This window comes from Festucalex cinctus, chromosome 13 (genome assembly GCF_051991245.1).
Source record: "Festucalex cinctus isolate MCC-2025b chromosome 13, RoL_Fcin_1.0, whole genome shotgun sequence".
Taxonomy (NCBI): domain Eukaryota; kingdom Metazoa; phylum Chordata; class Actinopteri; order Syngnathiformes; family Syngnathidae; genus Festucalex; species Festucalex cinctus.
The window spans coordinates 4,896,943-4,909,978 of NC_135423.1; the positions used below are offsets into that span (position 1 = coordinate 4,896,943).

General features: G+C 39.7%; 1 protein-coding gene across 4 annotated transcripts in view; it reads left to right on the top strand.

Moving 5' to 3' along the window:
• The window catches only part of nbeab (neurobeachin b), a 216,993-nt gene that overhangs the window by 97,085 nt on the left and 106,872 nt on the right, over positions 1-13,036 (top strand). For all 4 annotated transcript variants that reach the window (XM_077540847.1, XM_077540848.1, XM_077540849.1 and 1 more), the window contains one exon: positions 10,130-10,254. In XM_077540847.1, coding sequence (XP_077396973.1) covers positions 10,130-10,254 — 125 coding nt within the window. The remainder of the gene's footprint in view (positions 1-10,129; positions 10,255-13,036) is intronic.

The following is a 13,036-nucleotide window of genomic DNA, read 5'->3' on the forward strand; positions in this document are numbered from 1 at the left end:
ATGATAATGGATAAGATGATCATTAATGTATTGGATCGATAAGCAATATTGATAATGGAATTGGTGTCGCAAACTTATGATCGTTTCCCATCTCGAATGGTAAGCAAGTAGTGGTATTTTATTGTATGAATTTCAAACCAAATTTACACCAAATTTGGAGCCACAAATGAACCATTAGAGGAAAAAAAAAATGTTCAATATTACAAATAAATAAAATTTGCTGGTGACACTTCAATAGGAGCAGGACATTTGGGCACCATCTTGTTGCGTTATGCAAAGAGCACAAAATAATACGATGGGAACAAATTGCTGCATTTTTCACTGAATGATTACTTATGTGTTCTATGAAAACCCCGCAGTATTATTTTTTTTTCTTTTCACGACTTGGTCCCTGACACTGTGTACACCATTATACTCTTAATAATTAATTACAACACTCATCATCCTCATTCTGGCTCCATTTTATGTGTGTTTTAAATAGCAACTAGTTCGATGAAGCACTGATTGTTATGATGGCAAGTAATGTGATTATGTGATCCTGTCCGAGCACGTTTTACAATCCATATTCGTCTAATCAGAAGCAGAATTTGAACAAGTTGTGTTTGTTATAGCTACAAATGCTTCCATGAAATGCACTGAACCTTGAGAAAGAGCGGTCAGGACAGGAAAAAAAAAAAATTCTGGGCTCACGTTCAAATATTTATGGATCTTTCTCTCGCTCTCTCTCCCTCTCTTGACGCAAAGCGTTGATACAAAAGACGTTCAAGTTGTAAATGATGCCGCAAAAAAAAAAAAGAAAAAAAATGCAGCAAATTCAAATTTAATGGTAACCTGCTGTTGAAGAAAAATGACGCAATATGCTGGCGAGCGCTCGGGGCGACGTCGCATGCACGGCAGCTCAGTCTTATTCAATGCTACATTAACTTTCCCATTTATGCCGCTCTTGTAAAATAGAAAGCCCTCCGGCATGTTGAAGTGAATGTGGAGGAAGGAGGGGGGTTGTAGCGGGTTGTGGGGGGGGGGCAGAAAGCTTAGCTGTAAATGTTTATTTTCAGCCTAATGCACTGAAATCTCAAGTTCTGCCCCAGGATATTTATCATAACCGTGGCATGAATTATAAACAAGCTTATTTGAAGGAGATGTGTATTTTTTATTTTTTTTTATGTATTTTTTTTTCATTCCCATCTGGATTAATAATGTGTCTGTTTGTCTGATTTCATTATTTAGTGTAAATATCTCAAGGATGCTGCTTAATGTTTGACTTCAACATGTCAGTACTTACATGTCTGCTGCTTGGAATTATTGAAAATGTTCGATAATCTTCACCCAGCCTACCTGTCAAGTCATATGAGGCAGTGATTATTTAAATTAGTCTCACGTAAGAGAACACATAAAATACAAATGGTATTGCTTTGAAAATGTGTTCCATGATTCAAAACATAACACATTGCAAATAATCTTTCCGTATTGAAATGAATGCAAATGTCATTAATCTGTTCCAGCCCACAAAACATCTTATTACAAATGTTTAAAACAGACATCCATCCATCCATCCATTTTCTTGACCACTTATTCCTCACAAGGGTTTAAAACAGACAATAATTACATAATTAAATACACTATAAATACCAAAACAATCCAGTGCTCAATTTGGACTCCGATTTTTTTTTTTTCCGTAGAGTATATTTTGTACTTTGAGTCCACAAGGAGGAGCATCTGCAGGTTTTTGTCCTGCACACAATGCTAAGGAAGCAAAGCGGCGTCTTTGCAGTGCCTTGCGATCACATGACCCGAGTGAAGAATAAACAGATGTGACTCTCGGGGCTGCCGCGTTGGATGGCCCTGCATGGCTCCTCCATGATGAATGTCCCCCTCCCTGTATGGAGTGGGCATAAGAAAATCAATAGCCCTCAAATTGAAACAGTATAGGCTTGTATTGATCCGGTGCGCTAAATCAAAACGAGGAGCCCTTTTATACGTCTCGGCACGACAGCTCCCTGCCCGGTAATGACACACTATCAATTTTGGCTTTGCACTGATAAATCAACTTGAAAATTGGATGTCAGAAGCGTTTTTTTTTTTTTTTTCCCTCCGGAGGGGGAGGAGGAGGAGGGAATGATTTCCTTGCCTGCTGGTCGCCTCTGCTGTTGACCTCTGAACTGCTGCCGCTGGATTATAAAGTTCAGGCTAGTGCAAAGTGAAAGTAGATGTCAAGGTGGATGAATCCATGCAGGAATTGCAGTGGCACACAGACAGACTTTCTGCTACAGTATTATTATGTTTTTGTTGTTGTTGTTGTTGTTTTAATACCTGACACTACATAGAATTATTTTGTTCAAATTTTGTTTCATTAAAATGGTGTGGAAAAGTTAAATACGTTGTAATGAGTTTAGTTTCTTATTTAAACGTGATATATATCACATTTTAAAGTGAAAATAACTGAGAAAAGGTCAAACTTAACGTAATATTAAACATTCTTTTTGTGTTTGTGACAGCTGACGAAGGATCGTCCATCTATTGGCGACCGCAGCAGACCTTAACCTTAGCTGACTGCTCTATTGATTGTCAACATTTCTTCTGTATAATTACTTTTTTTTTTTCTGTAGCAGAAAGCAAAATGGAGGCCATCTATTGATCTGCGTTCAGGCAGCCAAACATTGGCTTCCCTCTCCTTGCGTCCGGTTTCATCTCTCACACGTGAGAAATGAGAACAATAGCTCTTTTTTTTTTTTTTATTATTATTATTATCACGCACATACCGGGAGCTGACCACTGTTTGGTCTCACTTTAAAAGGACATCAATTCTAATACACAAGGACAAGGTCGGCGGGGGTGGGGTTGTTGGGGGCGAAGTTCACTGATTGGAGCCCACACATACAATTTTTTACACATTTTTCTTCAATGCAATGGTCATTATGTTGCTCCTTCTGGTATGTTCTCCTAGACCACCGGGGGGCTGTAGAACACAAACATATGCAAAAACATGGAACTGGACATTGTTTCTCATTATGCAACAGTAATATTAGCTGCTCTTTGCAGAAGATAAAGAAAATACACTTGCGTATTGTGCCATTATATATGCATATTATAGCTCCACCATTTGTGTTCAAAAGGCGGACACAGTCACAGTGATGCTATCCGTTAGCCCATCTATAGTGATTTGTGTTGTTTGTTAGCATTAAGCTAACCAAATTGTACGCAAAGCTATGTTGTTGTTGTTGGAAATACATGTCAATTTATTTGTGTTATTTAAAGAGTTCGATTATTATGTTGGCTAAACAAACGGCACGTTGTGTGGCGACATTATGGGACGGCGACAATTTGAAAGCGTGCTTGTATCTGCGTGGCCTGCGCGCTAATGTGTTCACAAAGTCGGGCCTCACTTTCCTCTTCTTGCTCGGCGATCAACATGTGACGTGTGATCAAACCTGAAGGCTTTTTAAAGAGGAAATCTTTTTGCTGACTTTACGGGCCACTTTGAAAGTGGCCCGTCAAGCATGTGTTAGCCAGCCACCACGTTGCTGTTTTGTTTTATTTTTCATCTGGCAGCAGCTGTTTGTTTGCCGTGACAGACAAGGTTACGCACTTTTTTTTGTTTTTTTTAAGTTTGCTCGCAGACGAATGACTTTCATCATGCGCTGACGTGAACTAACGGTTACTTGAGATGTTTTGCTCTGAACGCAGGCCAGATTTTTTTTTTCAGTGTCTTCTTTTTTTTTTTTTTTCTTACTTCCTGACAACTGACAGTAAAAGGAAACAAGGCAGTAGCGTCACTTGTTTCAGGTCATGAACCCTCCCACAAAAAACAAAGCAGATTCACATTTAAAGCTTTAAGGTAGTGTCTCACACTCGTCCATCTGAACATTTTTCAAACATGTATTTGGAAAATAAGAAGCGTGCTTTGTCCAAAATTCTAGAATGTATGTTTGATGCGAACACAACATGGCTCATAAGCAAAAGAAAAACATAGCTACAGTGATGCATGCTGGTGCTAGCGTCATCATTTTCTTCAACTGGAACTTTGGTTAGTCCAACTACCAGTCAGTGTTAGCACAAAAAAAACCTTCCAACTCCTGCTAGAAACAAAAACATGTCAGGAAAAGCCTATTAGAACATATGAAGTTTGCGTGAGGTTTCGCCAGAGGTTTCTGGAGAAGAGGGTGTGCACATTTGTGCAAACACCTTATCCCAGTTGTCTGGAAAATATTTCCTTTTTTTCGTGTTTTTTGTTGTACAGGTTATATTGCAGGTCACACGAATTTACACAAGTTTTGAATTGATTTATCTTGGTCTCATTTTTCCATCCATCCATCCATTTTCTTAACCGCTTGCTCCTCACAAGGGTCACGGGGGGTGCTGGAGCCTATCCCAGCCGGCCTCAACTGGTTGCCAGCCAACTGCAGGGCACACAGAGACGAACAACCATCCACACACACACAGGCACACCTAGGGACAATTCGGAGCGCCCAATTAACCTGCCATGCATGTCTTTGGAATGTGGGAGGAGACCGGAGTACCCGGAGAAGACCCACGCAGGCACGGGGAGAACATGCAAAGTCCAACCAGGAAGGCTGGAGCCTGGATGGTCTCATTTAAAATAAAAATGAAAAAGCCTGACATTTGAACAGGAGCGTGTAGACTTTTTTTTTTTATATCCAACAATAAGGCGCACCAGTAAAACAGACATATTCCTCCCTCAATTAGCAATTAAAAGCCTTGATATGCTTTCATTAAAAAAGGTTTATTTTTACACTAATGTCAGTTAATAAAGTTTTTCATTTTTAAAAGAAAGGTTGGGGCAGTTTGGTCTGTAATTTCCTAAGGGGGAAAATACATTTTATGGCATGCTTGACCTTAAAGGGTCCATTGTGATTTTTTTTTTTTTTTTTTTTTGTAATGTATCTTTTGGTCATTGTCACATTTGTATGAGTGCTTGCATGCCACTTAAATTGATTGAGTCATAGTGTGGAAGGTCATCTGGAAGAAGAGACTTCTTGTCTTCTCTCTTACATACATGTGTGCCGTCAACCAGCGTGTGAGAGACCAGCCATGGCCCCCCTTGAATAGAATTGTCACTGATTACCGGTATTTATAATAATTACCCCCTCACTCATGTCGCCAATTGACGCCTTTAAAAGGAGCATAATGGTGTTTTATTGAATCAGCATGTCTGTGTCCTCCCTGCTGGCGGCCTCACACAAATCTCGCCGCCAGTAGAAATAGAATAAAAGGGGACCCTTTATCTGTGAGTTGGCCCCGTGTGCGTGCGGGTCTTCGTTAGCCAAAGAGGCTGAAGACACACCAAATTGATCACTGCAACTGACAACAAACTGATGTTATCCCTTCCAATGTCTTCACTTCCAGCAAGGTTTGCGTTTGACTCCGTTTTTGAACACTTTTGGCAAAATATGTGGGAAGTTGTGTCCAGTTCTGGAATGGATAGCATTTCCCTAATGCACACTCACTGGGAAGTTGGGAAAAAAAATCAGCCCTAACTCCAGAACAGAATCCATCCATCCATTTTCTGAACCGCTTGCTCCTCACAAGGGTCGTGGGGGGTGCTGGAGCCTATCCCAGCTGGCTATGGGCAGTAGGCGGGCTACACTCTGAACTGGTTGCCAGCCAATTGGAGAGAACAGAATTTGATGGACACACAGACAAGTCTAAAGGACTGATTTGCCAGCCATTTTGTTTAGAAGTGGCCATTTTGGGTGAATTTCCAGAAGAAGTGCAAAAAAATGTCTTTGCAAGAATGTGCCCCCACTACAGACTGCATATAATATTCTGATTCGTGGAATTAGGCCGATCAATTTTCTCGTTTTCTGGGTTTGGTAATGTGATGTTTGCAAAGTGAGCCCGATGTCACTAAAAATTCTCCCAAAATACTGATAAAATTTCAACACGGAGAATGGGCGGAGACAAACGCAAAAAACTCACAATTATGACATTACAGGTGATCACCAATGTTGCATAAAATGCAAAATATCTGCTGAACTGCTCTGTGGAAAGTCTTGTAATTTTTTTGGGTTCCTCAACACACCATTCCAAAATCTGCTCAGTAGCGCCCCCTGTCTGTTGGAAAAATTAGCACCTGCCACCAGTTGATCAATGTGAATTTGAGCGGCTGTATTTCATAACAGGATGAATTCAAAAGTCTTCAGCACCCAAACCTGATATTGTACAGGAAGTCGGCCATTTTGCTGTGAAGCTGCTATTTTGGTCAGATTTTGAACGCTCTCATTTGATGAACTCCTGCTAAATATGGATTTTGTAATGTTTGTTCGGTTACCGCGTCATTTAGAGGTTCACACAAACCCTTCCAATCAAATATGAGCCCTTGTGACCCGCTGTTTCCACAATAACTTTTAGCTTTTGTCAATTTTCAAAACCATCATTTTTCATTTTATTTTGAAACATGCGTCTCACCCTGCAGTTTTATGAGCAGAATCATTCACAAATGCTGTGGTCTGGGATGAAGCGCAGTTAAAAAAAAACAAAAGCAAAAAACAACAACAACAACCTTAAGTGTCTATTGGAAAAGAGGAGAGCGATAGTCAGACAATGTAGTCCCCTTCCTGCATTTATCCCGCCACACTTAGCCAAAGCTGAAAGCCTCCATAAATAACGGCGCTCCCGTTTCCCGAAGGTTATCAGTGCGGCAAAATTAGCTTTTAAAATGCAGTTTGAAATCCATTTAAGTGATTGATTGGCGACCGATCTAATAAATTCTGCTCGTATCCGGGCGGGCCTCGTCACGGCCATTTTTTATTGTTGTCATGAAGCCAGACGCGTTGGATGTGTAAACGAAAGAAGGTGTGCGGCTTAATACACACGCTTCTTTAGCCCAGCCTGTTACGGCGACAAGCTTTGTGTTAACACAACATGTTGTTTAGGCTCTGCGCACATTCCAGGAGCAATTTTGAGATGTGGACTCGTCGTTTACGTTCCCCTCCAACAAGATTGCAGCATTGATGCCAATTGCTTTATTTTTGCCGTAGACTGAAAAAATCATGCTCTGCATCAATAGGCAATGATCAACATTTCAGTTTTTATTTCCAGGTTATTATCATCAGGTGCCTTCAAAAATTCCCACTTTGAGATTTTCAGTGGAATTTATTAAGCTGGTTAGCGTATTAGAAATTCATATTTGGTCAAGGAAGCACCCAATATAAAAAATAAATAAAAAAAATAAATTCCAATCACCTGCAAGCAGACTCATCATATATATACACACAAAGCAAATTGCTCTATGTGAGTTTACTTACAGGGTAGAAAATGACAAGGGGGACATGATTCAGTTAGCAAGCTGACTGTGGACTGTTTATCCAGCCATCCATTTTCTTAACCGCTTTTCCTCACAAGGGTCACGGGGGAGCTGTCCCATATGTATGTATATATATATATATATATATATATATATATATATATATATTTGCAAAAAGTGATTGTTTAAACAATTTCGTGTTAATGTGGTCTTCAACACTTTCAAAAAAGCGACATAAACAAATGAACCAACCACCTGCATGAGACCTGATAAACGTGCATTCATTCAATCTGCTTGGGTGGATTTTCAAAGTGGAGGCTTTATTCCCCCCCCCCACACACTGCTTATTCGGCACCCGAATTAAACGGCCATAATCTTCGGCCTGGAAACGTGTGGATTTCCATTTTCGGCGCCTTGTAATCCACCGTTTACAATATCATTTACGTGGCTTTCTTCTTTTTTCCGCCCACTGACAACTCTCTCTCTCTTTCTCTTCCTCCTCCTTTTAAACGCTCTGATTGACAGAGGACAAGCTCCAGGCATCCGCTTTGCATATACGACAGCGGCGTGCAACCTACACGCACACACACTGATGCTGTATTCTGATTGATATTTAACTGAAAGTGAGCTCTTGTTGCTGTCAAACCTCAGCTTAGTCTCTTGAGCCGCTTGATTTCTGACACTTGTGCTATTCACATAGAGGACTGAATGTGTGTGTGCGTGTACGCGAAGTTGTCATGTGATCCGTGTAACACTTTAATCTGTTTCGACTCCTTCAATATGCCGGCACGAGCCATACGTTGACGTAGACGGCCGCCTGCCAAGGTCTCGCCGGAGTAAGGCAAGCGGTTTGTACATATGTTGGAGGTCATCTTATCATTGGAATATTAAACTCATAAAGCAGCCTTTTAAGAAGTGGTGATCAAACCGTGGCCCGCGGGCCTCTTATGCCTCACAATTCTTTATTATCAAGCTGTTATTGTCAAAAGTCCTGTAATAGTTGTTGTGATATTTTAGCTTTTTTTTCCCCCTGATTTTTTTTTTTTGCCAAAGCCATTCTAGAATGTTTTTGGTGAGAAAAAAAAAAGCCTCAATTGAACCTTTGAAGCTAACAAACTACCATAAACTAACAAATAATAAACAAATAAATTAATAAATAAATGAAGTAATATTAGTGGGTTTCTTGAAGAGGATAAAGAATATAGGCATATTATATGGGCTGTGTATTTGTGTTGCTGCATAGTTTGTGTTCAAATAGCTGTTGCTTAAGTTGCTATAAATACAAAACATCAACGCTAGTTTTTTTTTAGCCAGTCTATGGCGTTATCCATTATGGTTTATCATTGAGCTAGAAGACTTTAGTCGGGCAAAGTTATGTGGTTTGGTTAAATACATGTTTTATTTTGTTTTAATGTGTAGTGGTTCTACACAAAAGTTCAACTGGAAGAATGGCGCCATTGATTGCTCCCAACTCAAAACAAAAAATCGGCCGCGTGACTGCTTGCGTATCGAAAAACCCGTTGGTCACGTCTGTCGTATAGTCGAGGTATCATTTTCGAAACAAAATCCCAAACAGTCAACTGTGCGCAATTACCCGCTTGTCACGTATGCGCAATTACGTGAATAACGAATCTGTTTCCAGCTCAAGGGTAAATGAAGGCAACGCATTCTCCAGCATTACCTCCATCACGGCCATTAAAAAAAAAAAAAAAAAAAAAAAAAAAAAATCTCCAGCTGGAGCGCGAGAACAAGCAGCACTTAGTCACCTATTGCCGTTGCCGGTGCTTAATGGTCTGCATTAGGGGCCTGCAATAAAGCCATCCCGGCCGGCCGGGTCCACGCTAATGTCGGAATAATCATTTACAAAAAGATGGTTACCACATGCTGGAATTATTTTCCCCAGCACCCTCTCGCTTTTAACAGCCCTAATTCGCTGTTATTAATAATGAATAAAAATGCAATTTTCAGTGGGCTTGCTCCAGGGCTCTGGGAATCATTACGATGAATATTTCAACACATTATTTTAATCTCTGGCACACATATACGGACGGGGAGGGAGGGGAAGATGGGGGCGGGTGGGGGGGGGGGGGGGGGTCTTGCTTTTATGGGTTCATGCGTCAAGCGCCATGAGAGACCCCCCCGGTCATTAGAACCCACGCTGTTTGTGGGAGATGCCTACCTTTGATTTACAAGACTTGTTAAAAAAAAAAAAAAAAAAAAAAAAAAAATCTGTTTAAAAATCGAGGCAAGAGGCCATTTTGACTTGTAATTTGATGCTGGAGTTGTTAATGGAGCATCGTGTGATTTATAGAAGCTAAATTCTGGTCCCTGCTGTTTTTTGCTTATTAGCTAGCAATACTTACAGTACTGCATATGCATTGGCCAAGCTGCTAACACCGTTTTTCACCTCATGATATCTACTTGCTTGTTCATGATATAATTTCAGATGGTTTGTGTGCAGTAGTTGTTGGCAGCAATATTCTATATTTCAACTAATATTTAAAAAAAAAAATATCTATTGTTTTCTTGTTTTCACCTTCTCTGTATATGTTTTCATAAAACATTTTTGTCTTACATAAAAAAAAATATATTTATGTTTTTGGTATCTTATATTTATTCATTGTTTTTACATATGTTTTTATATGTATATTTTTCATGATTTTTTTTCACTAATATGCGTGTTTTTTGTTTTTATATATTTTTTACTTAATATTGGTTTATTTTACAATTTTATTTTTTTTCTGTTTGTGTCATGGCATCATTTTCAAAAAATCCTTTAACCCCGAATATTTTTGCATGCGTCATGTAATATTCATCTTAACCTTCAGTTTGTTAACCCGACGTGTTTCCCTCTTTGCTTGCCAGGCCGCCTCACGACTTGTGGCGTCTGGACTACTGGGAGGACGACCTGCGGCGGAGGCGGCGATTCGTCAGAAACCCGCTGGGCTCCACGCACTCGGACGTGCCGTGCAGAACTCTGCAGGAGTACGGTGAGCTCACGCGCGCGCACACGCACACACACTCTTCACCCTTGGGTCAACTTTACTCGTACTTAACGCAACACTGACTTTTACGCAAAAGCACTGCTATTAAACAGCCCTTCTGGCCTCGTGATTAAATAGCAACTGCAGAACGAGCGTATTGATTCACAAGCTAATAATGTAAACCCCCTCGACCCACTTTCAGCTGCAAATACCCAGCCTTGATTTTTTATTTTTTTTTTATTTTTTGGTCCACTTTTAAATGACTTTCAGCAGCTTGTTCAGGTTGCAGAACAATAACAGTCCTTTATCATTTTTTTTAATTTTTTTTATTTAATTTTATTTTTTAACACACGCTGCTTTTACACTCGTGCGTATTCCCAAATAGACACTTCTCCACATAAAAGGTTCCAACAGTCACACTTAGGGATGTAAACGATATCAAAACATCACGATACAATATTATCACGATATGAAGCTCACGATACGATAATTATCACAATATTGTGTGGAGGTTGGCGATATTTAAAAAAGGTCACAATATTGTAAAAAATAAAAATAAAAAAATAAAAAAATAAATTAAATTAAAGAAAATACAAAAATAAAAAGAGCTCATGCTTAAAAAAAAGCACAATATTGTGCTTTTGTACATAACATCAATGTTATGTTATTATTATGTTTTAGTATTTTTTATTATTAATGTGTTGTGTTGTTTTGTGTTGTGTTGTTAATGCATGCACACATGGAGTTTCTCCACATATTGACTTGCTTCACAGGAATACTATATTCATCTGACAATTGGTGTAGATTTTAAAACATAAAAGGGCCAAAACATCCCTAATGAAAATTAACCACACTCTCCACCTCATGTCAAATCTGAGTCTGGTCTAGACCCCCCCTTGACCACAATGTTCTAGACTAGCGTTGATCTCATGAGGACTGTTGGACAAGTTCAGGAAGTCATCTGGTCGATTTGGGTTCCAGCACCAACACATAGCAGCTGCCGCCTGCAGCTGCAGGTGGTCCATACAAGCAATCATTGTGCCGTCTGCTCTTAATTTTGTGTGTGTGTGCTGTTTTGGCAGGGGGGGTGGGGGGGTCGCTTGATCCGAGTGATTGGCTAATTTTGCGGGCTCTCTGTGATGTGCTGACGTCTGCCGGGCAAAGAAAGCGCTAATGTCATCCGCCAAGGACAATTTTGCTTGCCAGTAAAATTCACATGATTGCCGACGAAGCAACTATTAAATCCAGAGCCGTGACCTCTGCCAAGGCTTTAACATTTGTCACCTGCAACTCAGTCTGCGTTTAATCTACGCTCTTAGTTGTTAAAAAGGAGGCCGAGCTTCATCCGGATTGAAATTCGCAAGACCTGTCACCATGACAACACACGCACTTCTGAGCGCGGAAAGATGGAACCGCTTGGAAACAACAAAGAGATTGAGAAAATACCGGAAATTGCTTGAATGATGATCTGCCGCATTTTCTATCACTATAGTTTGAATGTGTGAATTGTCAGCCCAAAAGATGATTTTTACGTGAGATAACTTGCGCGGAAGAGTCATATGTGTTTCAACAGGTAAGATTGAGTCAAAAATGGAGGAAGCCATTCTGGGGTTTCCGTGATTATTGAGGCACTGGCTCATCAATCGACTTTTCCGTTGCTCGGATTAATAAGCACAGAGTGCAGTTTTGACACAGTTGTGGATAGCGTGCTGTCGAGCTGATGTTTGTTAGCAAGCCAGCCATTAAATTGTTTTCCACAAACCCAATGATGGAAGTTTGGTTCACAGTCTGTGTCCCTTTAGAAGTGGCGACTCTGCCATCAGGCAGTCTTGTCAGCTTCTCTGCACGACTACAGTATTTATGACATCCACTCTACCCATCCTTCTCACAAGTTCAGCTCGAGTCATTTGGATTGTTGTTTTTTTTATGAAAAATTGTGTAATAGCCTATTACACAATTTCTGAACTTGACAAAAATAGTTTAGCTCTTACTAATAGCTAAAAGATTTTTGTTAATGTTCAGTTCAGGTCAGCAGTCGTCAATCACAATGTTTTGAAACATTATAAAGAGTATAATCAAGCACAGTATGGATTTTGGGACAAAAAAAAAAGCTCAGCAAACGGGCACATATTAATGCACAGCATACAGTAACTTGAATACTAGCACATGTGGAAGTGGGGTGGGGCAGAGGGCATCGACACAAGGTTGTGTATTGCAGTGTGTAAAGTGTGGCTCTGTGTACGCAAGTCTGGTCCCAACCAACTCACCGAAACACAGCGTCTCGTTGTCGTGGAGACGGCCTCATGAGTCCCGGCCAGGGTTATTATAGTTTTGGAATTTTCATTTCAGTTTATTTTTATTTTGTTTTTTAAATTTAGTTAGATTTTATTAGTTTTAAGAGTGGCTCTGTTAGTTTTTTTTCAATTAGTTTTAGTTATTTCAAAAATGCTTAGTTGTAGTTTAATTTTAGTTAGTTTCCGTATTAGTTTTCTTTTTTTTTTCTTTTTTTTTTAGTGTATTACTTGTGTTCATTATTTAATAAACACCATGGTAAAATGAAAAAAAAAAAGTAACTAATTTCTGACCTAGCATTGCATTTCGGCTGAGTTAAATGAAAAAGCAGGTGAGTCCAGCACAAAAAATTGTCGCTGAGGAGCGACATCATCTGAAGGTGTTTTTCTGTTGGCTACTGCTAGGTGACGTCACTTTCAAACGTCCTTATTCCGGTTAAATAAATAATATACTTAAAATCACATCCAAAATCATCCCTAAAGGATGCTGCATTAAA